The sequence below is a fragment of the Blennius ocellaris genome (genome assembly GCF_963422515.1).
Source record: "Blennius ocellaris genome assembly, chromosome: 3".
Lineage (NCBI taxonomy): Eukaryota > Metazoa > Chordata > Actinopteri > Blenniiformes > Blenniidae > Blennius > Blennius ocellaris.
In genome coordinates this window covers 29,407,363-29,433,161 of record NC_137652.1, presented here as the reverse complement: position 1 = coordinate 29,433,161, position 25,799 = coordinate 29,407,363, and the positions used below count along the sequence as shown (strand labels likewise).

Sequence of the window (25,799 nt, the reverse complement as noted above, 5' to 3'; positions counted from 1 at the left end):
ACAAAATCTTTTTTTCATTTTAGCCAATGAAAAATCATCAAAACAGAAAATAGTGTGTATGATCTATGATTTTCTACTGGATGGTTGAGGGTCTCGTTCTATACTTCAAACTCCTGAAATCTTATAGCAACTATCTTAAAGTTTTAAATCATGTATTCTGTCAATGACATCAACTTAGGTTGGAAGAAACCCATCCTTTAGATAGTTAACAAAAGATATATTCATTTTAGTAGTAGAACATACAGCCTAGGCCTGTATCAAGGCCATATAGGCCATGTTCAAGTGCATAGTGTGGAGGATACCATAAAGCCTTGAGGCAATCAGATGTAAAACACAATATTTATGAGTGTTTTAAGTTGAAATCAGTCCAATTTGACCCGAACACGACCGGAGGGTTAAGCTCCTTTCTGCGGTGGAAACGGGTACCGGATTTGGCTCCAGTTATGCTTTGCCGTACCGCTCCATTCCGTCCCCGCACTTCTGTGCGGTGGATAACGCAGCATTAGTCTCACAGCCAAAAGTTCAAATATATATTATAAGCAGCTTTCATTTCACTATTTTTCAAAGTTATACAAAGTGCATTTTTCATAAAAATTAAATGGTAAAATAAAAAATCTGTTTTGTATTATAGATGAATGCCTGCCTTAAATATTTTGGATTTCAGCCAGTTTATAATACTGCAATAGTAATATTTGTAATTTTTTTATTATCATGCTATGTAATATTGATTCCTTTAAATACCACGCTGTTAAAACTGCATCCTTTTTTGTGGAGATCATTTAACACTTCAGAAGAAAACATTCAACAGGTCACAATAAAATAAGATGAATGAATTTTAAAAGATCAACAAAATTGTTCATTGCTGTAACTTCTGTACAGTCAAGGTGCGTGTGTGGGTGGGGGGGCTGAGCAAGGGCTTGGAGGGTGCTTGTCTTTAAAAAAGAAATGTTTCAAAAAAACTACTTTATTCCGTTCATGTGCTGATTGATTTCGTTCACGTTTTTGATGTCGTCATGACATGACGTGCAGTCAGAACCTCTGCTGTCACCTGATTGGATGATGACTGCTACTCTCTGTCCTCTGATTGGTCCGCCGCGGGAAGCCGTCCGTCCAATCGGGATGCTGTAAAGTTGTGCTGCGGAAGACGGATGCAGAGATGGCTGAACTTCGATAGCCGCGTTTGTCCGGAAAGATTCCCACCATGGACGTTCTGCAGCGGGCAGCGAGGACCGGGGGGCGGCAGAAGTTCGCACTCGCTGCGGTCTGGTGGCTCTGCTGCGCGGGCTCGGTGGGCTGCTTCGGCCAGAGCCAGGACAGCGAGTTCACGGTGCTCGTGCCTGCGGGAAGGTCCGAGTGTTTCTTTCAGGCAGCGGTTAAGAACGGCACGATGGAGGTCGAGTATCAGGTAATATCCTCTTTATTTCTCTCTCTCTCTCTTTCTTTCTCTGTCTATCTATCTGTCTCTCTGCCTCTCTGTGTCTCTGTGTCTCTGTGTCTCTGTCTCTCTGTGTCTCTGTCTCTCTGTGTCCACTGACACTGACTAACAGTTGTCTGATGGCAGGAATCATTGCTATTAATAGGTGTGTGTCTCACTTCTGTTTAACTGGCCTGAAAATATACCGGAAGTTTGTTGTTCCAATATCAACATGTGCAACGTAGTGACTGAACTGTGATCAATGATATTTCCATGCTCTGCAATTTTTTGACAGATGTGTAAATATGAAACGCAATTCTAAATTACACCCTTGATATGTTCAACACCTGCGGACCAAAGCAGGAAAAATCAATGAAATGTGGTTGAAACACTGAAGTTAATTGGGAGTGAAGGCATGAGGTGGGGGAGATCAGGGCCTGGTCACAGCTGGTGGAAATGAGCACCATGAGAATTATCTTTGTTTGGAAGAGCTAATCTTTAAGCACAAATATGTTTTTCATGGGGATACGCCACAACATCCAGCCGGGATCGTTCAGCTCCAGGCAGATTTCATTTTAATGTGGATGATCATTTGTTTTCCACTTCCTCCGTCACCGTCTTTGGATGGACCTTACTCAAAGAATTGAATTATATTTCGGTATTCCCAGTCAGTGTTAAAATGAGGTTAATGTCTTAACTACTGACAGACATTTCTTCACCTTAAGTCTTTACTTAAGAGTCCCTGAACATGAATTGGTGAACCCAGATTTCCTGTAGGTGTGAGCCAGTTTGTTTGCCCCGTCATGGACTTGCCACTTGTCCAGGATGTATTTCGCCTGCAGTCACACATGACTTTGGATTGAATAAGACTTTAAAGTGTGAATATGACTCTTATTCTTTGTATGTTGATCTGCCCAGAGGTGCTGCAGAGGTTCACCACACAATGATGCTGGTGTCAAATTGCAAACACTCGAGGCTGCATCAGCGTGGTTGGTAAAAATAGTTTCCTGGATGTAGGCTGATCTACAAGATGCATTTTTAATGGAAATTTTCTTTAGATGAAATTGCTGGAATAAAGAGTGTGAATTTATAGTTTATATACTCCCAGATATATAACATGGCTCAAGTTTTAGTTGTAGACTGAAGCTATTCTTGTGGAGAAATGTTCTATTTACTGAGCGGAATGTTCCAGCAGCAGGTCCTGACCCCAGTGGAGCTTTTACATTCAGAGTAACCATGAACATTATCAGTGACTTGTGAAGCCTTTAAAGGTCCCATGTTATGCTAAATCGACTTTTCTGTGCTTTAAACATCATAAAAGTGCTATTTGGGGTTCATATACATCCCCAAAGTGGTTTTTTCATTGATTCCCTCAAGTTTGAGTTGGAGAACGATCTTTCTCTGTTCTAACTGGTGGGGGAACTCAACACCTTGATTCAATTTGATGAAGCAGCACCACCTTGCTGATCACAGAGCTGGAGAAGCCCCGCCTCCTGGAAGATTGACATGTGGAGAAACCAAAACAAGACACGCCCACGAATGTGCCAAGGAGCTGCAGCCTCTTCTCTGCTCTCTCAGTCTCTGCTGCTTCACATTGAACTGCTGGTTTTGTTGCTGTCGAAAACTGTTTTCACCATCATGTCCACTTGGACAAAATGTGTTTTCACCATCATGTCCACTTGGACAAAATGTGTTTTCACCTTCATGTCCACTTGGACAAAATGTGTTTTCACCATCATGTCCACTTGGACAAAATGTGTTTTCACCATCATGTCCACTTGGACAAAATGTGTTTTCACCATCATGTCCACTTGGACAAAATGTGTTTTCACCATCATGTCCACTTGGACAAAATGTGTTTTCACCATCATGTCCACTTGGACAAAATGTGTTTTCACCATCATGTCCACTTGGACAAAATGTGTTTTCACCATCATGTCCACTTGGACAAAATGTGTTTTCACCATCATGTCCACTTGGACAAAATGTGTTTTCACCTTCATGTCCACTTGGACAAAATGTGTTTTCACCTTCATGTCCACTAGGACAAAATGTGTTTTCACCTTCATGTCCACTTGGACAAAATGTGTTTTCACCATCATGTCCACTTGGACAAAATGTGTTTTCACCATCATGTCCACTTGGACAAAATGTGTTTTCGGGTGCAAGTATGGTTCCACACTATTTGTCTTGTCGAAAGAAGAAGCACAGCGGAGAATGTGGCTGGACTTTTTTTTCTTTTCCGCAAAGAATGTGTTTGTTTGTGAGCGACTCTTCACCAAAGAAGCTTCCAGAACTACGGTACTTTGAAACTGGACTTACTCAGAAGCTCATCTTGAAACCTGCTGCTATTCCCACAATAAAAGACTAACGAGGTGCCGAGATCTGTAAGTACATTACTACAACTACCAGCGTGAGCTGCTGGCTACGTCACCCAGGGGGTGGAGGAGGTGGCTGTGGGCTGGGCTGCAGTCTCCATGTGGGCGGGGGAGGAAGAGGAGCTGAGAACCACCCGTTTCATGAGAGGTGACGTCAGCTCAATCCTAGAAATAGCTGTAATTTCACAAGTTTTGAGTGTTGTATCCTATCACCTAAATTATTATCCCGCATGAGCATAGGATGGACTGTGAAACATGAAATATAGTGAAATATGGGTCCTTTAAAGAAAGTAATAGTGCTCAAGATTAGGAACCATTCTTATGGCTCCTGTACAAACACTGGCTGATAACGGCCGATTTGATACTGTAGACCTTAATGTCAGATTAGTTTTTATAAAGGATCCATCCACACACCCTTTATCCTGTTCCACGTCCTGAAGTGAAGAATATGCAGGGCTCGACATTAAGGCTTGACCGAACGTCTGTGGCGAGTTATGGCTTTGCTCGGGCAACTGCACCATCTACCCAGCTTGCCCGAACGGGCTTGTGGTTCTTTGGCGATATGAAAAAAAAAAAATGTTCAGCAAAAAAATCACTTGGTATCGCCAACGGATCACCCCACGGCAGGGAGCGACCATTTTTCGGCCCGAGAGCGTGACTACTTTGACTTTCTAATCCCGAAGTTTCATCACTTTTTATGGTTCAGAAAAAAAGTTGACTGAGCAGGAAGAGGAGGAACGGGGACAGGATTTAATTTGTTAATATAATAAAAATACATGTCACACATTTACCATGTTATTGAAATAAATGCATATGGATAAAAAGTGACTAATACAATAAGGTGTAGGGGTATGTAGTAGTAGGGTGTGACGGCTCCAATCTTGTTACTATCATTTATTTCAGACCAACACAGCAAAAAGCTGTTTATTATACATACTATTATTATATTGTACATATTATTTATTATATGTTTATTTGAGGCCGGTTGGCCTAAAATAAACGGTGTGAGTTCATTCAACTCTGGGAGTTAATTCCACTCTGGCCTTTTTGCTGTGAAGAACACATTTTAAATTATAATTATTCCTTCAGATTGAAGAGTATAAAGAGAGACACCTTCCCTGAAAGTTTAATTGGGATATCTTGATTATTAAAGAGACTACAAGTGTTTTTACGTACAAAGTTATGTTGGTCGAATTCATACATTACCCAAGATTATACATTTCCATTGAACTTCGGACAAGTTAAAATTGGTCCGTGCAGGTAAAAGGTTGTAAGCACTTGCCCGAAGGGTAATCTTAAACGGGGTGAACACAGAGGCATGGATAACCTCGCAATTGTAGTTCCTGCCATCTGGACCAAGATTAAAGTCCCTAAATAGTTTAGCTACAATAACTAGGGCTGGGGGCAAACGATTATTTTTCGAACAATTATTTCGACTATTGTAATGGACAATGCTTTGGCTCCGTTAGTTGACATTCGTTGGTGAGCTAACTTTGATGTAGTGAATCATGACACTAAACTGGCAAACATCAGTCTAATAATGTTTCACTGGGAAACGACCACAGCATGATTGAGCTAACGCAAATCATGAATTGGCAAATGTAGTGTTGAACAGATGCGTATAATGTTACTACAATCTGCTTGCTACTGTATCTAGCAGCTCTACACTTTGGTGGTGCTTGTGGCTAGGTAGCTGTGTTCTGTTAGCTGTAAGTTAGCCACCGTTATCATTCATGCCAGTATTATATGCTATTTCTAGCTAACATGAGCTAAACACAGCTGTTTAGCCACCTGTTTAGCCACTGTTTTGGCTACTAACAGTAACCAAACACAAACAGTTAGCTAGCACTACCGAAGTGCGCAGAGCTCAAGCTCACGTTGCACAGTTGAAATGAAATTAATTTAGCAAACGTTGGCGGTAGTAACGTTGCTTGCTTCTGTTCTGCGGCATCACAAGTAACAACGGAACGCCTCTGCTTCAAACGCTCCCACGTGGAAGTTGTGCTGGTGTGATATGCTCGTTCCATCACGCAAATAACTCGACCTTGACGCTCATGGTTGCGTTTAAAGTCTCCCCACACCTTCGAGGTCGGGCGGCGGGTTGCTGCTGAGCCTGACAGCTGGTTGGAGACGAGTTTCGTCCTCCGTGCTGGTTGGTTTTGGTCACTCACGTGCGTGTGGCGAGTGAGCATGGCAACACATCGACTTACGGATTTGACGTTGATTATTTTTTAGTAGTCGACGTTGTCGACGCGCCACTACAGGCATAACAATAACGCCACCATATGAATATAACAGAATTATAAAGCCTCGTAAAGTTTCAACAACTTTTAAAACAGTGGTCAATTTTCAGCAAAAAAATATGTTAAAAACATTTTTTTAGAGTTTTTATTTAATTCTGTTTGATAAAATACTTTTTTTGTTGCGTTTGAATCAGATCAAATCCTAATTCAACTCATGAAATGCACATTGAAAGGATTCGTTCTCACCGTCTCTCGTCTTCACCGGTGAATCGACGCTTTTTATCGATGTCACAAGTTGCAATTTTGCTTTTTTTCCCCCTCAGGATTTTATCCTATGAGCAGATTTTTGTGTGATTTTTTTTTTTTTCCACAAATGTGAAAAACTGATGAATTTACGGCTCAGTTATTTTTTGTGTTGAAGCGGGAGCCTCAGGCTGGTAAACCCAAAAACCTTTCCTGTTTTACTACTACTATCTGTAGTAGCACAGTTTTGTTCTTTGTTAGTTTCTCCATTAAACAAGTCTTATAGCACTTTATCTGATATCTTAGTCAGAACAGGAAGTAAGGTCAATGTATGTACTAGAAGGTTATATGTGCATCCAGTTAAAACTGCAGATTTAATAGGATTGGACTCTCTCTTCCACTTTCCACGAGGAGGTAAATCGCAGAGGTTTGTGACTGAAAGGACCGGCTGTTCAGGGTGGTGGATGAAGGCAGATGTATGTTGCTGGTGGAAATGGAGCATAAGCAGCAGGAACTGGCGCCACGCTGAAAAGCTGAATCAGGAAGCTGGGCCACAAGAACTGGAACAAATCTGATTCGACCACAACTTGTTTTCTTTTTCTTGTGCTCACACAGATCTGTAAGGGACAGGAAGAGCATTTCAGTCTATCACAGTTCAGACACGCAACTACAGACAAACATGCGCGACTCTTCACACTCACACAAAAATAGTTCTTCTATAATCTCCCGATATGAAAAAAGTCTCTTGAACAAGGTGTCACTGATTGATTGGCGATTTGGCCGTTCTGAATTCGACCAATGGAACCGCAGACCAGGTGAAGCAAAGGCTGTTAAAGTAACGCTTTGAATTAAATTAGTTATCTGGTTTTTCTTTTAATAGGTTGAGTTTCAAAATGTACAGTACATGAGTAAATACTAGATGTGGACAATATATTAAATACATTTGCAATAATGTTGAGATTTATGATATTTGTGTTAAATACAAACACTTAAGGATTTGTTTTTAATGTTTTGGGTCAATGTTCCTTCTTTCTCCTTTTTTGCTCCTATCTTTTGTCCAGGTATGAAATAATTCCAGCTGTCTTTTTTTTAATTGGCTCATTTCCGTTTTTGTGAAAGGTTCAATTTGCATATTTTCTTGAATTTACAGCAAAATGAAAACTATTCCGTTTTTATCATAACAGTAAATGTATAATTAATTGTGGAGCCATACTTGCTTCCATTATCCCTTTGCCCGTATTTAGGCCCAATCCCAATTCTATTTTGTACCCCTCCGCCTACCCCTTAGCCCACCACCTCTGCCTTCCCCTTCAAAACGAGAGCAAAGGGATAAAAGTTTCAGCCCTTAGATTTGGGACCCCCCTCTCCCTCTGCTCAGCCCCCCTGATTTTCCAGCAGGATCATCGTCCTGCCGTCCCAAATTCAACGTGTGGCAGCAGCTTGACTGCTTTGTTTCGTTTTCCACCTTTCCCACATCAAGGAGAAGAAATAGACGGAGACATGGATTACTTCATTTTTGTGTATTTGGACTTCAGGAATATTTCCTCATTCACCATGTGAACGCGGAGGAGCTTCCTTGTTTGCTCGGGGGTCCCTGTTTTCTAAACACCCGTATTAGAAGACTTTGGAACTCTGCAGTGTAATAATTAAATGTTATAAACACGGTCTCTACCAAACAAAGACACACGGAAGCTCCATACGGCAGACGGCAGCGCTACTGCCGTTCTTACTAGTATAAAACACAACAGGTTTATATAACCTTAGAAGCTATATATGTGAAATGAGTCCTTCGGTGCCATGTCCTCCTACCCCTCCGTTTAAAGTGTGCATCTGGAAACGCTTCATTTAGAGGGGTGAATAGCCCTTCCCCTCACCCCTCTGCCTCTGCACAGTAGTGAAATGGGACACCCCTCAGACTCTCGTGAACACGCATTTCAAAGGGGTAGGGGTAAGATGAAGGGCTAAGGGGGAGAATTGAGATGCAGCCAAAATCATTGACCATTCTGTTCAGTCTTTAAAAAAAAAGCCAGAAAATAATGTTTAAAAGCTTTTTATTGCTCTGAATGCCAAGACCTCTGCAGACTATATATAATCACAGATGTTGAAATCATTATTGTGACAGATCTACTTTGTCATTGAAGTTGTTGGTACTTAAAGGATTCTCCACTTGTTCGAGCGTTGAGGCCGTTAAAGCGACGCCATGCCGGGTAAGTGTGAGAACAAACAGGTTTCCTCCTGAAGCAGTGAGTTGAGTTTGTTTAGTGGGAGTGTCGCAGCTTCAGCGCCGGCCTTCTGCAAAGTTACACAAAACCTGCTTTGTAAAGGTTTGGTTCGAGTTCCTCCACTGCCTTGTTTGTGATGTACTTCTGCTCCATGTGTTTGTACTCCTGCAGGTGATTGCAGGTGCCGGCATGGACGTTGACTTCTCCGTCCGCTCCCCTCAAGGCGTCCAGTTCCTGGCCGAGTCTCGACGCTCTGACGGAGTCCATGTGTAAGACCTTTGAACCCGCAGAGGCTGAATCTGTTCTCGGCTTGTTTTAATTCCACTGTCTCGTTCTCACTGGCAGGGTGGAGCCCACGGAGGAGGGCGACTACGAAATCTGCTTCGACAACAGCTTCAGCCGCTTCTCGGAGAAGATGGTGTTCTTCGAGATCATCGTGGAGGGACAGGGCAGAGACGTGGGCGGAGACGAGGAGTGGCCGGTGGGCTTGGAGGAGATGGATGGGAACCTGCTAGAATACAAGCTGGATGATATTCGGGTGAGACGCACGCAAAGAGAAGGAGTGTCGTTCGTTTTGCACAGCCGTGTTAACTGATGTGGGTTTTTACAGTGTGACTTCACTCGACTCGGGGCAAATAAAAAAGGGCAAACTGAAGGAAAATGCAAAAAAGAAATATAGTTTAGGCCAACACAAAACCATCTTAAAGCCAGTCTTGTAACTCTTGGTCAAATTATCTAGTAGTTTTTTTGTTTTTTATTAATCCTTCAAAGAATTCCAGTACAAGAAAAACAGTCCTGATGTCCTTAAATATTGAGTGTGGGTGGTGGGGTGGACAGAACTGGACGCTGAGACGTCAGGGGGGCCACCATGAAAAATGGTTCCCTCATTAACAAACTAGCATTCGCCTGCAAAAGTCAATAAATGCAACATTTATACTTTTTTGGGGGGGACATTTCATTGTATTTTGCATTAAACTTGGCTTTAATATGCGATTGCAGCAAGTTTCTTTACCAATTATTCAGATTTTGAAGAAAATAAACTTTCTCATCACTTGTATTCTGCACAACAAAGAAAAACTTCACAGTTCAAATTTAAAGTCGTGATGTCGGTGTTTCACCGGTCCGACCGCTCCACACGAAATTGTTCTGAACTAAAATGAGTTTGATTCCCGTTGGCGTGGCAACGGCAGCCGTCCAGTCTTTCTAAATATAACATCTCACTCTGTTGTCATCCGATCATTGAAAATGAGAGAACGATTGAAGCTCCTAGAAACTCTCGGTACGTCTGAAACATCCCTCTGGTCTCCTTATCTATCGACTTTCACTGAACCCCGGAAGTGTTTTTGTCATGGCCATGATACGGACTGTCTGAATTCTCAATAGGCAAAGGAAAGGAGGCTCGAAGGAAGCAACGAGCCTCCTAGGAAACACTGATGCTTCCTTTAGTGCCTCCTTTAGCCTAGGAAACACTGATGCTTCCTTTAGTGCCTCCTTTAGCCTAGGAAACACTGATGCTTCCTTTAGTGCCTCCTTTAGCCTAGGAAACACTGATGCTTCCTTCAGACGGTCCTTTAGCATAGGAAACACTGATGCTTCCTTTAGACGGTACTTTAGCATAGGAAACACTGATGCTTCCTTTAGAGCGTCCTTTAGCATAGGAAACACTGATGCTTCCTTTAGAGCCTCCTTTAGCATAGGAAACACTGATGCTTCCTTTAGAGTCTCCTTTAGCATAGTGTTGGGGCCACTCAACATCATGGAAGGGGGAGGGGAGACCACGTTTTGAGAACAAAGGACCACATGCCTACAACTGAAAAAGTCTGCCATTGGTCACGTGATCACCCCCTGGACCCCCCCTTCCAAGGTGCAATACTAGAGGCCAACGGCAGGGGGAGCCTGAGAGCTCCCTCACCAGCTGGAAGGTCCAGGGCGGGCCCTCCGTCAGGATTGGTCCACATGACCCAGAGCCGACTGGTAACACGAAACCACAACAAGAGGTATAAAATACCCCCGCAGACGTGATTTCTGCCTCTCCAATGTTGAAACCTGCGTAAAGACGGACGCATCCGTTTCGCACGGAGACGAAGTGCCACGTGTGCCCGCTGACCGGGCCCGGAGTTCCACACCCGGCCGGACGAGCCGAGAACCACCGTGGAACTACGTCTACTTTTCCCTTTTTCCTTTTTTCTTCTTCACCGGAGTCCGAGTGTGCAGCTGCCAGCGCACCGTCCTCCCGCCTGCAGACCTGAAGCCGCTTCTTCTCCCCCTCCTCAAAATAAGCGCTTGATCCTCCTCGGATCGTCCTGTGGACTTTTCCTGTCCACAGACCATTTGAGCTTGTTTTCCCTGGGACGCCAGAGAGAAAAACAATCTCCAGCCGGGAAATCAACGCACTTTCCCCGGCCGCCGGCAGCACGTTCACCCTCATCAAACTGAGTAAGGCTTAGAGTCTGGGCAGGCAATGAGAATAACGTGACTGTAATATTGCTGTGTGTTTATTATTGTGTTGAAGTCAGGGACGCCGATCCCGTGTTTCCAATCAATCTGTGTCTGCGCGTTGGATTTACATCCACGCGAACCTCCTCTCTCTCTCTCTCTCTCTCGCTCTCTCTCTCAACTTGCACAGACCATTTCTAGACTGTGGAGTCCAAGACAGTGTGCAGAGCTGAACAGATTCTGTCCACTGCCCTTCTCCCTCCCTCCTTTTCAGTTTTCCTCTCCTCCTCATAAACGATCGCGTAAAAGCAGCCGCGCGCTGCTGCACCCGCTTCTGTGACCGTGTGTAGTTCACTGTCCCTGGGATTTCTCAGCCACGAGCCCCCAGGCGCGCTCCGAGCAGGCTCACGAGCCGTGCACGAGCACAGTGACGTCACGCTGTCCAGAAAGAGTGCACCAAGCGCCTCTGGTGGCCGCGTTGGTGATTGCAATCTCTTGAAAGACCGCCACTCGGTGGACAAGTCGAGTCATTGCATTCTCCCTCCGTGCGCCGCCGCGCCCCTAGTGGTCGTTCCGGTTACTGCCTCGAACTAGACGCCTGCCGCCATCTAGTGTCCGTTCGAGGTCATTACACCCACACACACTGACCCTCCAACGCCTGCCGCCACCTGGTGGACGTTCGTGGTCATTACACCCCACTCAGGCTTCCACACACTCACTCATACACACTCTCACACACACACACACACACACACACCCTCTTTCGTTGTACATAGTGTTTGCTGTTTAATAGATTAGATCTTCGTGTTCGATTGTTTATTACTTAATTGTGTTGTTTTAATAAATGATTTATGAATTATTTTTGAATAAATACTTTTTGTTAATAAACGCATTTTAACTGAATTGATCGATTTTTGGTTATCATTGTGTATTTATTGTTGACAATTCACTGGTTTGTAACAGTCTGTGCTCGAAGCTCACACCTTCCTTGTTATTTAATATTGTTATATTTACACAGAAATATTAACTTTACTTAAATAACCCTTTTTGACAAACGAGACTGAAATTTGGTATTAGCTATTTCCAGCTTAGCTGGTGGTGCCCCGATTTAATTATTATTTGATAAATAACCAATTTATGCAAATTAATAATTTTTATTAATAAATTATTTTTGATAATTTATTAACTTTTGAGTAATTACTCAATTACTCTAGGAGTTGCTGGTGAGTAACTAACCGTTTACTTCATTAGTAATTCCAATTTTTCCTAAATTACTTTTAGTAATCCATTACTTTCAGTAATCCATTACTTACAGTAATTATTTATGCTAATTACCAACCATAAATCCCAACATAATGGTGCCCCGTGTGAGGGTGTTTTAAAACCAGTATTGTCACAATATCTGCATAATTTATCCAGAATTGTCTGTTTAGTTTTACAACCGATAACTTTGTTTTTCTCAGAACTTAGTTTTTCGAAGAACACGTTACAGCACTGCTAAGCAAAGTCAATTGTGTTTGTGAAGTGGTAAAGCCTTCTTTTTCTTGCATTTTCATGCATTCTTTTATTTCTAGCAGAGAGATAGATGTACACTTACCCGCTATTGCTCACCCAAGGTGCTAACACCACCCTGTTAACTTCAGAGAGGTTACAGTTAGAGCAATTAGCAACCTTTAGAGTTGTAAGCTACAGGTGTAACCATCACCTGTGCATTAACAACATTTTGGCACTTTTCAAAACACAGCTTTCGCGTGACTCCTACCATGAGTAGTCAGAGACACTGCGTGCTCGGAGCAGAGACTCCTCGGGAGCCACATGACCCAGCCCTGCAGACTGTGGTCGCTGGTCTCCTATGCCTCTCCACACAGGAGAGAAGAAACCTCAACAGCTCCAGCTTAGAGACCTGTGAAGCAGAGATCAGGCAGCTGTTAAGCTATGTGAGGAACCCGGTTGGTCAGGTAGAGCTTACCATTCCGGATGTGTTAGGCCACATTGCACTGCTCTACCAGCGCAAGGCCGAGCTGCAAGCTCTCGAAGCTCAAGAGCAGCTCTCCCAGCTGCAACTTTACAGTTCGCAGCTGAGGATCAACACTGCCCAGCTGAAGCTGGAGAACTCCCGCCTGCGACAGGAGATCCAGGCCAGGGATGTTCAGGCTCCTTATACGGAACCTATTGGGTTACTAACCCGAACTTCTGCGAAAGAAGTCAAAACAAACACATCATCTGATGATTCATCAGACGATGAGTCAGGTTATGGCTCTCAGCACAATGAGCCAAACCACATTGGGGTAAAACCTGGTGCAGCTCTCAGCAGAGACGCAGCACATCTCCGCAGTCTGGAAAATGTCCAGTCAGATGGACAAATTACCCCAGTTATGCGCATTCTTGAAGCTGTCCAGTCAGGTGGACAGCCTCCTCCAGGTCTCTACAATCCTGAGGTGGTCCAGTCAGGTGGACCGACCACCACAGGTAAGTGTAGACTTGGAGCTGTCCCGTCAGGGGGACAGACTGCATCAAGCTCCCCCGCAGCCATGGCGAGGGGGGGGCTTGACACACAGCCAGGGGGGCGTGGCACAAGACACCTGGCCAGTGTTGTGGGAGTTGACTGCATCCCACTGAACCGACACCCAGTCCCCCCAGCTTTTCACTTTAAGGACCGCAGGGTCCCGGTGTGCTATGACACACATCCATCGGTGCTGAGCCGCACCTCAATGCGCTCTCACAGCTCTTTCACTCCTGCCCAGGAGAATGAAAGGAGTTATTCTGCAGCACCTCACCGTGCTGTCAGCTTTGGTCCTCCACTCACTGGAGACCCTCTTGGTCATCATGACCCTCACTCTCTCCACCGGAGAGAACCAGGGGGGTCCAGCTCAGATGACTCGGACCATTCCGGTCCCCCAAGGGAACGTGGTCTTCGGACCCGCCAGCTTGAGTCCCTTGCAGAGGACATAGAGCAGTTCAACCCAAACAACCGGGAGGTTAGTATAGAGGACTACCTCCGGGAGGTTGAACGCTGCCTCCTCGACCTGCCTCATCCTTCGTCACGTGAGAAGCTGAAGCTTCTCTGGAAGACGACGTCCAGGAGTGTCCATGTTTACATGGAATCCCTCCCACCTGCCGTCAGAGACCATTACTCATCCCTCTGTCATGCACTTAGGGAAGAGTATTCTCTGTACAATGACCCTGCCTCTGCAACCTTTGGTGCACTTGCCATTACTCAGAAGGAGGCGGAGCCTCCCAGAGAGTACTATAGGCGCCTTAGGGCCGCCTACTTCCAAGGCCGCAGCGCACCGGGGTTGGATGAAGACCAGACTTTAAAGTCGCTCTTCAGTAACAACCTCCACAACAGTGTGCGGTTCGATGTCGCTCTGTTCTGCAGGACTACAAACCCCACCATGAAAGACCTCCGCAAACACGCGCAGATGGTGTGGGAGCTGCGTCACAGTTCAGGTGAAAACCATGATGGTGACGCAGGCGTCCTGAGAACGCAGGCGACCGGAAACACGAACCTGTCACCTGTAGGTCACGAGGTCCCCTCCCCCACACCTGCTGTGGATGGGGGACCCGTTAGATGTCCACAACCTCGACCACGAGGTGGACAACGGCCCAGAGGTAAGAGATCAGGCAGACCGAGACCTCACCACTCCCAGCGGAGAGGTAAGTCTCACAACCAAGGCCGAGGTCAGACCCAAAACCACTGGGACACAGACGTCCCACAGTGGATTAAAACCTGCATCAAGGAGGTGATGCAGGACCTGAACCCGCCTGGTCAGAAGGGACCCGGCTCCCCTGAGGAACCGGACTCCCGGCCCCTGACCGCATGACTAGGCCGGTCGCCTCTCCCCTCCGCACACAAAGTTTGCTTTGTCAGGAGGAGGAGGAGGAGATCCAGGAGGTCAAACAGGCCCTCAGAACCAACAGAGGAGCCCCCTTTGACATTCTTGGGTGATCTTGTACGCAATGGCAATGCCAACCGCGTATACACTTCAGTGATGGTAGGGGGTGTAGACACCCTCGCCCTGCTTGATTCTGGGTCAGAAATCACCCTCATGTGTTCAGCCACCTTCACGCAGGTTGCTAGAACCATGCGTGCCCTAGGAAAGCTACTTCAGGTGGAAGAGTGTAGCATAACCATCAGAAGCTTCACTCAGGACGTGTCTCCCATCACTAAACGTGTCTGGGTCGACATAACTTTCCAGGACATGTCGGTGACACATCCCATCTATGTCACTGACCTGAACACAGAGGAACTTCTTATTGGTCAGGACCTCTTAAGCCGACTGGCCGTGCTGATGGACTGTAACCAATGGCGCCTTTGGTCCCAAGTCCCCAGCCCGACTCCCCTTGGCCCTGAACCAGGCCACCAAGCTTTCAACAGCAGAGTCGATGCCATCCAGTCTAGAGGTCCCCTACCAATACTTGGGTCTCTCCCAGAGTTTGACCCCAGCCAATCCACTTCAAGGCTCCCTGACAGTCAGCATCCGCCGCAGGTGACGAGCCAAGACCCAGTTCAAGCACACCACTCTTTACTCTTGTCACTGAAGGACGTGAGTTCTTCTTTGTACATGAGTACTTCTTTGCACGCCCACCACACCGTGGGGGGTGCACACATGGATGTAACGTCGGTTCCGGAGGCACCTTTGGCGCGCTGGTCCGAGAAATCGGCCACCGACGCCGGCCTGCTTAAAGTTCCGAGCCACCGCTCACTTTCAGCACGGTCACTTCAGACCTTAACCAAGGTCCCTGGTTCATGTGCCTCCTCGACTCGCTGTCCAGATCCCGTGCCGGTGATCTGTGACACATCTCTTCTGGAGCTGAACAATCGTTCAGCCAACCCGCAGGTCCACAATCTGACACGCGGTCAGATTAAAGTGACCGCATTTCCACCTTTAGAGATGTCAACTGACAGTTCATTTCACAATCTTGAACTGATGGTGCCTCTCACTGACAACCTGCCGTCGTCCCCCACCAGTGACGACACGCATGACACCGCTCTCCTCATTCCCACAACCAAAACCATCACCAGCGCTCACCACGTTAACCTTGACCAGGTTCTCCATGGAACAAAACCGAGCACTGAAGGTGACCTGGTTGTGCACGCTCCGATGACTGAACCAGGAGAACCTTATTCAGGTTTCGAGTCAAAGACCGAGCCACACTCTGCTAAAGCTAGCGCTTTACACAGCAGAAACGAGGAGATGCATTCATTGAGGTCTTCCGCGATTATCACACGATCTTCGCGCGGGTCTCGCACGAAAGGTGGGTCACAGACCTCCACCTGGCGTGCGTCCCCACTGACCTCGAGGCACCGCCATCTTGTGTACACCAGTACATACTCTTTCTAGCTGTATACGCGGTAAAGCGGTGCTGGACCACGAAGGTGGTCCCCGCTAACCAGTAGCAGCTAGTTTCTTTCTTTGGCAACCGCCAGTTCGCCTGGAACCGGTGCCACTTCGGCTACTTAGACCCACCATCGGTGTCTACCATCCTTCTCCACACCATGATGAGTAACATTGCTGCTCACAGCAACCCTCATCTATGTGGATGACTTCCTCATGCGCCACTGCACCTGTGAGGAACATTTAGCCGAGACACGACACGTCCTTTATCAACTTCTGTTAGCGTGAACCAAACTTGCTCTCAGCATAGTTTGGGAGGCCGCACCAAAGCTGAATTCATTGGGCTCATAGGTGGCGCTGATGGGACTGAACCCCAGCAGGGAGAGTTCACGCCAGTCAAAACCTCAGAGCCCGACTAACGTGTCAGAACTTGGGAGCCCCCATCTTGACACAGCCATTCCGGCTGCTGCCCTCCTTCTGAACCAAGCGTTCAGCCACTGGAGCTTCCCATCTTTGGTCGACTCAGACAGGCACACATGCCACACCCAGTGTCATGGCTGCCCTGTACGACATTTTGGTAATGGAGGCCAACCTCCATTCACCATACCACTCCCAGTCATTCTCCCAGGTTGACAGAGTCAACCACAGCACCACACACATACTCCGGTATGGCAACAGCGGTGGTGCAGATGGAGACGTGAGCCTCCAACGGGTGTTGGTGACCAATCGGTCCACCATACACCACTCCACAGGTTCCACTCCCTCCCAAGAATGACTGGTAGAGAAATGACCTTACACTGCACCTTCTGGACCAGCCAGAAGAGGTCAGTGTTGTCACGGCCTGCATTGCAGAGCCACTCAATCAATTTACTCCCTCGGAGTAAGGTCAACTCCTCCCCTAGCGAGGGGGGAGAACATCCATTCCAGGAGCATAACAGATTTTAATCAGTAGGGTTTAGTGCCAGCATGCTCAATTCCCATCAGATGCATGTACTAACCCCTGCCACCATCAGAAATCTAACCCTGCCTCCTTAGACAACGTGAGCAGTTACAAAGCTCGAGTTGAACCATTCAGGGAAATATAGTCACTGTAAACTCATATCCAGTTCTGTTAACACCACTTAGCATGCCTTAGACTCAGTCAAGTATTGCTTAGGAGAAATAACCCCTGTGTATAGTCCGAAATCTCACACGAGATCGAAGGGAGATTAGCTCCTCCGTTAGCAGCTTCAGTACAGGTAGAACCACCTTACTTAGCTCCACTAACCCGGGTTGAGCAATTTCTCAAGACTAACACCACCACGGTTATACAACCTTCACAGATACATCTGACAGTCTCGGCAGTGCTATTTTAACCTCTGTGAAACCACAGAGCCAAGAGTTGTGATTTCTTCAAAACTTAGCCATTATTAACAGAAATAATGTGTACAGTTTGAAGCCTCTGTAGTGAAAGTTGGGTTTTGGAAGGGAACACACACGTGCACCTCCACACACCACACTTCACTCTCACTCCTCACCGGAGCAGGTGCACCAAAACCCCCAGACGGCTGGTGGCTTTTGGACACTTGCTCACTGGTGCAACCACATCCACAGTTTACAGATCAGACTCTACTCCTTGTATCCGGTACCTCCGCTTTTGTAAACTTGTCCTCGAGCTGCCTACTAACCCATCTCCCTCCTGTTCTTCAACTTTCCTGCCCTTTCCTACCTCTTTCATGTTCACTTGTGATGCACTTGTAAGAAATGAAATGTATGAAGGCTTAGATAGTTAGAACAGGAATAGTAGGTCTGCCCAGACTAGCCTTGCCCTGCCCAGACTAGCCTTGCCCTGCTCGGACAATAACCTCCTGTATGAACTGTTGGACAGAAATGACCTTGTGTTCCACAGGACATTGGGACATTCACAGACTCATAGACGTTTCGGCCCAGGTTTGCTCCAAAGCCTGAGATCCGCATCCCACTCTTCGGACCAAAGGGGGGATGTTGGGGCCACTCAACATCATGGAAGGGGGAGGGGAGACCACGTTTTGAGAACAAAGGACCACATGCCTACAACTGAAAAAGTCTGCCATTGGTCACGTGATCACCCCCTGGACCCCCCCTTCCAAGGTGCAATACTAGAGGCCAACGGCAGGGGGAGCCTGAGAGCTCCCTCACCAGCTGGAAGGTCCAGGGCGGGCCCTCCGTCAGGATTGGTCCACATGACCCAGAGCCGACTGGTAACACGAAACCACAACAAGAGGTATAAAATACCCCCGCAGACGTGATTTCTGCCTCTCCAATGTTGAAACCTGCGTAAAGACGGACGCATCCGTTTCGCACGGAGACGAAGTGCCACGTGTGCCCGCTGACCGGGCCCGGAGTTCCACACCCGGCCGGACGAGCCGAGAACCACCGTGGAACTACGTCTACTTTTCCCTTTTTCCTTTTTTCTTCTTCACCGGAGTCCGAGTGTGCAGCTGCCAGCGCACCGTCCTCCCGCCTGCAGACCTGAAGCCGCTTCTTCTCCCCCTCCTCAAAATAAGCGCTTGATCCTCCTCGGATCGTCCTGTGGACTTTTCCTGTCCACAGACCATTTGAGCTTGTTTTCCCTGGGACGCCAGAGAGAAAAACAATCTCCAGCCGGGAAATCAACGCACTTTCCCCGGCCGCCGGCAGCACGTTCACCCTCATCAAACTGAGTAAGGCTTAGAGTCTGGGCAGGCAATGAGAATAACGTGACTGTAATATTGCTGTGTGTTTATTATTGTGTTGAAGTCAGGGACGCCGATCCCGTGTTTCCAATCAATCTGTGTCTGCGCGTTGGATTTACATCCACGCGAACCTCCTCTCTCTCTCTCTCTCTCTCGCTCGCTCTCTCCTTTTGCACAGATCATTTCTAGATGACTGTGCAGTCCAGAGACAGTGTGCAGAGCTGAACAGATTCTGTCCACTGCCCTTCTCCCTCCCTCCTTTTCAGTTTTCCTCTCCTCCTCATAAACGATCGCGTAAAAGCAGCCGCGCGCTGCTGCACCCGCTTCTGTGACCGTGTGTAGTTCACTGTCCCTGGGATTTCTCAGCCACGAGCCCCCAGGCGCGCTCCGAGCAGGCTCACGAGCCGTGCACGAGCACAGTGACGTCACGCTGTCCAGAAAGAGTGCACCAAGCGCCTCTGGTGGCCGCGTTGGTGATTGCAATCTCTTGAAAGACCGCCACTCGGTGGACAAGTCGAGTCATTGCATTCTCCCTCCGTGCGCCGCCGCGCCCCTAGTGGTCGTTCCGGTTACTGCCTCGAACTAGACGCCTGCCGCCATCTAGTGTCCGTTCGAGGTCATTACACCCACACACACTGACCCTCCAACGCCTGCCGCCACCTGGTGGACGTTCGTGGTCATTACACCCCACTCAGGCTTCCACACACTCACTCATACACACTCTCACACACACACACACACACACACACCCTCTTTCGTTGTACATAGTGTTTGCTGTTTAATAGATTAGATCTTCGTGTTCGATTGTTTATTACTTAATTGTGTTGTTTTAATAAATGATTTATGAATTATTTTTGAATAAATACTTTTTGTTAATAAACGCATTTTAACTGAATTGATCGATTTTTGGTTATCATTGTGTATTTATTGTTGACAATTCACTGGTTTGTAACAGTCTGTGCTCGAAGCTCACACCTTCCTTGTTATTTAATATTGTTATATTTACACAGAAATATTAACTTTACTTAAATAACCCTTTTTGACAAACGAGACTGAAATTTGGTATTAGCTATTTCCAGCTTAGCTGGTGGTGCCCCGATTTAATTATTATTTGATAAATAACCAATTTATGCAAATTAATAATTTTTATTAATAAATTATTTTTGATAATTTATTAACTTTTGAGTAATTACTCAATTACTCTAGGAGTTGCTGGTGAGTAACTAACCGTTTACTTCATTAGTAATTCCAATTTTTCCTAAATTACTTTTAGTAATCCATTACTTTCAGTAATCCATTACTTACAGTAATTATTTATGCTAATTACCAACCATAAATCCCAACAATAGGAAACACTGATGCTTCCTTTAGAGTCTCCTTTAGCATAGGATAGCATTGATGCACACTTTTGCAAAGGAGGCGAGCTCATGCTGTCCCACAATTCCTTGCGGTGACAACATTTAAAGGAACGTGTTCATCCGAGCGTTCATGGAAATGACGATGGCGGAAAAAGGAGCAGATCATGTAAGTTACCAAAGCAATAATCTGCTGGAACAACTTGAAATCCTCTAAAAGCCAAACACACTTTTTATAGTCCATTTTCGGAAACCTGTAATTCTGTCCCCACCACGGCAGACGTCACTAATTTGCGCCGCCGTCGCATCACTATGACGTCACTAAGTGAAAGTGCGGTTCGACTGCCACTCCAACTTTCACTGACTACTTTAGGAAGCATCCTAATACCTTTTCTCAGCCCCGTGACGTCCTCCACGGGGTTCAGTGAAAGTCGATAGATGAGGAGAAAGGAGGGACATTCCGGATGGACCCCTAGTCATGTTGCCCCACATTTCCTTGTGGCGACATTTAAAGGGCCGGCTCATTGGAGCGTTCAGGAAACTCAGGATGACTGAAAAAGGAGCAGATCATGTAAATTGCTAAAACAATAATCTGCCTTGAACAACTTTAAATCATCTAAAACCCAGATGTGCTTTATTTATAGTGCATTTTCAGAGACTTGTATTTCTTTCCCCCGCCACAGGAGGCATCACTGACTCGCGCCGCCGTCGCTTTATTATGTCACTCAGTGAAAGTGTCCGACTGCCACACCAGCGTGATCACCTTTCACTAGCTCCTTTAGGAAGCCTCCTAGCCTAGCCTAGCCTAGCCTAGCATAGCAAGCTGCTGCCACTGGGGGGGAAATAGTTTTACTTCAGATTTTATTAAATTTAAAACAAGATAAAAGTTGGTTAACAAAACAAAATGTACAGCATTTGTGTTGGTCCAAACGTTGAAAAGCTACTGCTGATTTCTTTCAGTATTATTCACACACACACACACACGCACGCACGCACGCACGCACGCGCACGCGCACGCGCACGCGCACACGCACACACACACACACACACACACACACACACACACACACACACACACACACACACACACACACACACACACACACACACACACACACACACACACACACACACACACACACACACACACACACACACAGTTTGGAAATACTCCCCCCAATCTTTTTTGTTTGTTTTTTTAGCTGAAACTCAATATTTCTAAAAGTGAACCACTAGTTTCTGTTTCTGAAGAATTTCCGGCCCGTTTTATTTCCGCCTTCAGCTCCTGGTCGTGAACCTCCGACATGCTGGGGAACTGAGAGCGTTTGCAAATACACACAAACATGATTCTGGGTTTATTGTCGGATTTGCTGACGGTATGGAAAAGCTCTAGTTAAAGGTATAGTTTTGTTTTGAGTAATTACATTCTCTGAAAGCGAAACTGCAGCGAGGGATTCATGACTGAGGCCTCGTTTACTCCGCAACATTTTGAGGTGTTGTTTTCACTTCGTCAGATAAAACGGGCCTGAGCTGCACAATCCAATATGTTGTTTCCGCCGTGTGTCTGTCCAGGAGTCCATGGACTCTCTGCACCGCCGCCTGGAGCGCAGCCGGCAGATGCAGACGGTGTTGCGGGCCTACGAGGCTCGGGACCGGAACCTTCTGGAAGACAACCTGTGGAGGGTCTCGTTCTGGTCGTGTGCCAGCGTGCTGGTGATGCTGTGTGTGGCCCTCACTCAGGTGAGCTGCTGCTGCCGTCGGCAGAGATTCTGAAGTTTGTTTCATTTGGAAGCAATTTTCTGACTCAAAGGAAACCAGGCTGGTTAAAGTTCCTCATCATACTCAAACAAACTCTTCTTTCCAGCATTTTAATTTGGCGGGACAGCCCCGGTTTGTTGATTTCACAGATCTGATTCTCACTGGAAAAACTAACCAGCCGTCACTTTCACTATATTTCAGACTATGAACCCTTGCCGGGGCCCTCCTCGCCAAAATTCTGTTCTCGACACCGTCTTTCGGGAAACCTGTCGCCCTCGTTGTGTTGCAGAAATACTTTTGTCTCACGTAGGCCTAAGCAATAAACCTCTAATTTACTGATACCGAGATTTACGAAAATGTCCAACGTCATTTTGCCCATTTCGGTATATTCTGTGGTTTTTTTGGTTTGTTTTTTAAAGAAGAAAGGTTGGTTTTGAGCTTGTATTGATAGCCTGTTCCTTTAAGACGCTGTACTGTGTGAGAGACGTGACTCCACCCATCCAGTCTGTAACAAACATGGAGAGAGGAGGCGACGGAGGAGGTTCAGAAGTTGTAGCGGCTGCCGCGGTGGCCGAAGTGAACGGCTTTAGAAGCCATGGAAGCAAATCGTCCGTATTTCCAATCAGCGGGCAGAGTGACGCTAGCTTCGGGAATCCGCTCCTTCATCGCGGGCAGAGCGCCGTGTAGAGATGCGCCGTCAGTCGGGCCGGACGTGAAAAGTCGTTTTACACACAAAACATGTTCTAGAAGTTCTTTCAGGAGAATTAGGTTCAATAGGTCTTCTTTCATATCACTGTGGAGAAATCCCCTGTTTTCAGGTGCAATACAGACGAAGTCACGGTGTAATCTGCTCTCAGTCCTTCTCATTTCAAGTCCTCTGTGCTCATCAGCTCTACAACAACTAAAAGTACTTCATTTGTATTGTCGTCATTGATTTTCACACAGTGTAGCTTTACACTCCTTTACGATCAATTTAACTTCTACATCTAGTGGACAAACTTTATTTTTGCTCACAGGGCGCAGTGGAGTGGTTGTCGTTATTGAAGGGAACTGCTCAATATATCCTGATATTGATTTGAGGCCCAGTCACACGTGTAATTACCGTATTTAAAAAAAATGTTTTAACCTGGAAAATGAAAGAAATTAAATAACGCCTGACTTGGTTTTTTTTGTCTTGGTTCGCAGGTCTATACTGTCCGCAAGTTGTTTGACGATAAGCGGAGGGTTTGTACGTAGAGTCCAGACACGCAGGAAAACCACCCCGACTCCAGACGCTAAAGGTCCAGTCTGCGGAATCTGAATGGTGTCCTTCAGCACGTCACTCCGTGCCCAGTTTGTCTTCAGTGCAGCACTTTTGAATTCCTTTTTAGTCAGTAGTCCCACGAGCTCCAGCGTCGTCTTGTTCTCCGTTCCACCTCCCGCTATCCTGAGAGGACGGAACCGAGGCCTCGGCCAGCTGGCTAGCATGCGAAGTCCACTCCCCACATCTACAGGAAGTGACATCATGACTTTCTTTTATTGGCTTGTTTTATTCAAAATGTTAAATATTACACATAGTACCTTAATAATACATTTGTTGTCAAAATAAAATAGATTTTAGTTGTTTAAAAAAAAAAAAAGAACATTCAGAACACTTCGTGAGCAATAATTAGATATGTTTGGATCTTAAGGGCTCGATGATAATTTAAAAATAAATCTGATTTAATTTCATTTTGAGCTTTTAATGTCACTTTCCTCCACAACTGAATGTGAGGAAAACATGTCACTGCTGTTCTTTTACATCTGAAAACTCGTCCTTTAAGGTAACGCCATCGGTAAATAAGTTCAGTGAATTTTACTGCTACTGAACTTTCAGTTCTGCAAAAATATTAATAATAATGATGTGCAATCCTGTAGCCTTGAGTGAAAGATCTGCCCGTGTAAATATTGGTGATTAGAATTGTGATCAGTGTTTCCATGGTTACGGCCTTATTGATGGCGAGTTATTTTAGGATGTTACTGATTTTCTTCGTGTGCCATTTCAAGAACTGACATGTCGATAATTGTGACGCGAAACCGGAATAATGGATGATCTCCAGTGTGAAACAGCCGTCTTCCAGTTGGAATGTGAATCTGGAGGATAATCCACCATGAGGTTTGGTTCTAGCATTTGAATTCTGAGGCGATCAAATGCACTGACGTCCACTACATTCGAGTGTAATTTCATTTTTTATAAATCTGTCTGTTGCTCTGCAAGATAATTGGAATAAATCTGTTGGATTCACATGTGATAATAAATGCAATTTTACACATATATTTTTTATTTGTCTTTGTTGAAATGTAAAATGAATCTTTAAAATAACGGGAGTGCTGCACAGTGGTGACGCATACTGTCACAAGAAACGTGTCTGCATGTGTTTGCACCGAGAGGAAGTCTGGGTATCCAGAGAAAAGCCACAAACACAGAAGAATAATGCAAAAAAAAAGTACCCAGGAACAGAATTCACTTTATTTTCTCGGTACGTTTTAAAATTATTCACACAAATCTCGAGTCTTCATTATCTCTCTGATATAAAATAATTTATATCCACAGACGATCGAACCTGAACCGTAACTTCACCTCATCAAACCAAACCTTAAAAATAGTTCAACTCCATGCTTTTAGTTTTTTTTAATGAGCTCCACATGTTGTGAATGTGTGGACAGATTGATTCCTTAAAAAGAAAAACTTGTCCAGACACTTATTTCCTTCTGTGGGTCGTTTTCATTCTCAAGCCTCACACCTGGGTACGACCATAAACTGATGGACGGACTGGAAACTATTTAAAACTACGCGTGCGACTTATCTGTATATAGAATCTATGCAGCTGCAGCACCACCTAATGCCATCCATCCATTTTCTGCTGCTTATCCAGGCCGGGTCACGGAGGCAGCAGTCCCAGCAGAGTTGCCCAGACTTCCCTCGCCCCAGACACTTCCTCCAGCTCCTCCGGTGGCACCCCAAGGTGTTCCCAGGCCATAGAGAGACATAGTCCCTCCAGCGTGTCCTGGGTCTGCCCCGAGGCCTCCTACCGGAGGGACATGCCCGGAACACCTCCCTGGGGAGGCGTCCGGGGGACATCAGAAACAGGTGCCCGAGCCTCCTCAGCTGGCTCCTCTCGATGTGGAGGAGCAGCGGCTCTACTCCGAGCTCCTCCCTGGTGACTGAGCTCCTCCCCCTATCTCTAAGAGTGACTGAGCTCCTCACCCTATCTCTAAGAGTGACTGAGCTCCTCACCCTATCTCTAAGGGTGACTGAGCTCCTCACCCTATCTCTAAGGGTAACTGAGCTCCTCACCCTATCTCTAAGGTGACTGAGCTCCTCACCCTATCTCTAAGGGTGACGGAGCTCCTCACCCTATCTCTAAGGGTGACTGAGCTCCTCCCCCTATCTCTAAGGGTAACTGAGCTCCTCACCCTATCTCTAAGGGTAACTGAGCTCCTCACCCTATCTCTAAGGGTAACTGAGCTCCTCACCCTATCTCTAAGGGTGACTGAGCTCCTCACCCTATCTCTAAGGGTACGCCCAGCCACCCTACGGAGGAAGCTCATTTCAGCCGCTTGTATCCGGGATCTCGTTCTTTCGGTCATGACCCATAGTTCATGACCATAGGTGAGGGTAGGAATGAAGATCGACCGGTAAATCGAGAGCTTTGCTTTTTGGCTCAGCTCCTTCTTCACCACGACGGACCGATACAAC

The 25,799-nt window shown here is 46.2% G+C and overlaps 1 protein-coding gene across 1 annotated transcript; it reads left to right on the top strand.

The window, feature by feature from the left end:
• The first annotated feature begins 1,143 nt into the window (after nt 1-1,143).
• tmed1b (transmembrane p24 trafficking protein 1b) lies at nt 1,144-24,363 on the top strand. The gene is made up of 5 exons (XM_080519153.1): nt 1,144-1,405; nt 8,672-8,769; nt 8,846-9,038; nt 21,896-22,063; nt 23,267-24,363. Exons 1-5 carry the CDS (start codon nt 1,202-1,204, stop codon nt 23,315-23,317), a joined length of 714 nt encoding a protein of 237 aa, XP_080375279.1. The 5' UTR covers nt 1,144-1,201; the 3' UTR covers nt 23,318-24,363.
• The last annotated feature ends 1,436 nt before the right edge of the window (nt 24,364-25,799 follow it).

Excerpts from the sequence above, each read along its gene's own strand:
- tmed1b (XM_080519153.1), top strand. The coding sequence starts at position 1,202 with ATGGACGTTCTGCAGCGGGCAGCGAGGACCGGGGGGCGGCAGAAGTTC. Across the intron at positions 9,039-21,895 it reads ACAAGCTGGATGATATTCGG|GAGTCCATGGACTCTCTGCA; the intron begins GTGAGACGCACG and ends GTGTCTGTCCAG. Across the intron at positions 22,064-23,266 it reads TGTGTGTGGCCCTCACTCAG|GTCTATACTGTCCGCAAGTT; the intron begins GTGAGCTGCTGC and ends CTTGGTTCGCAG.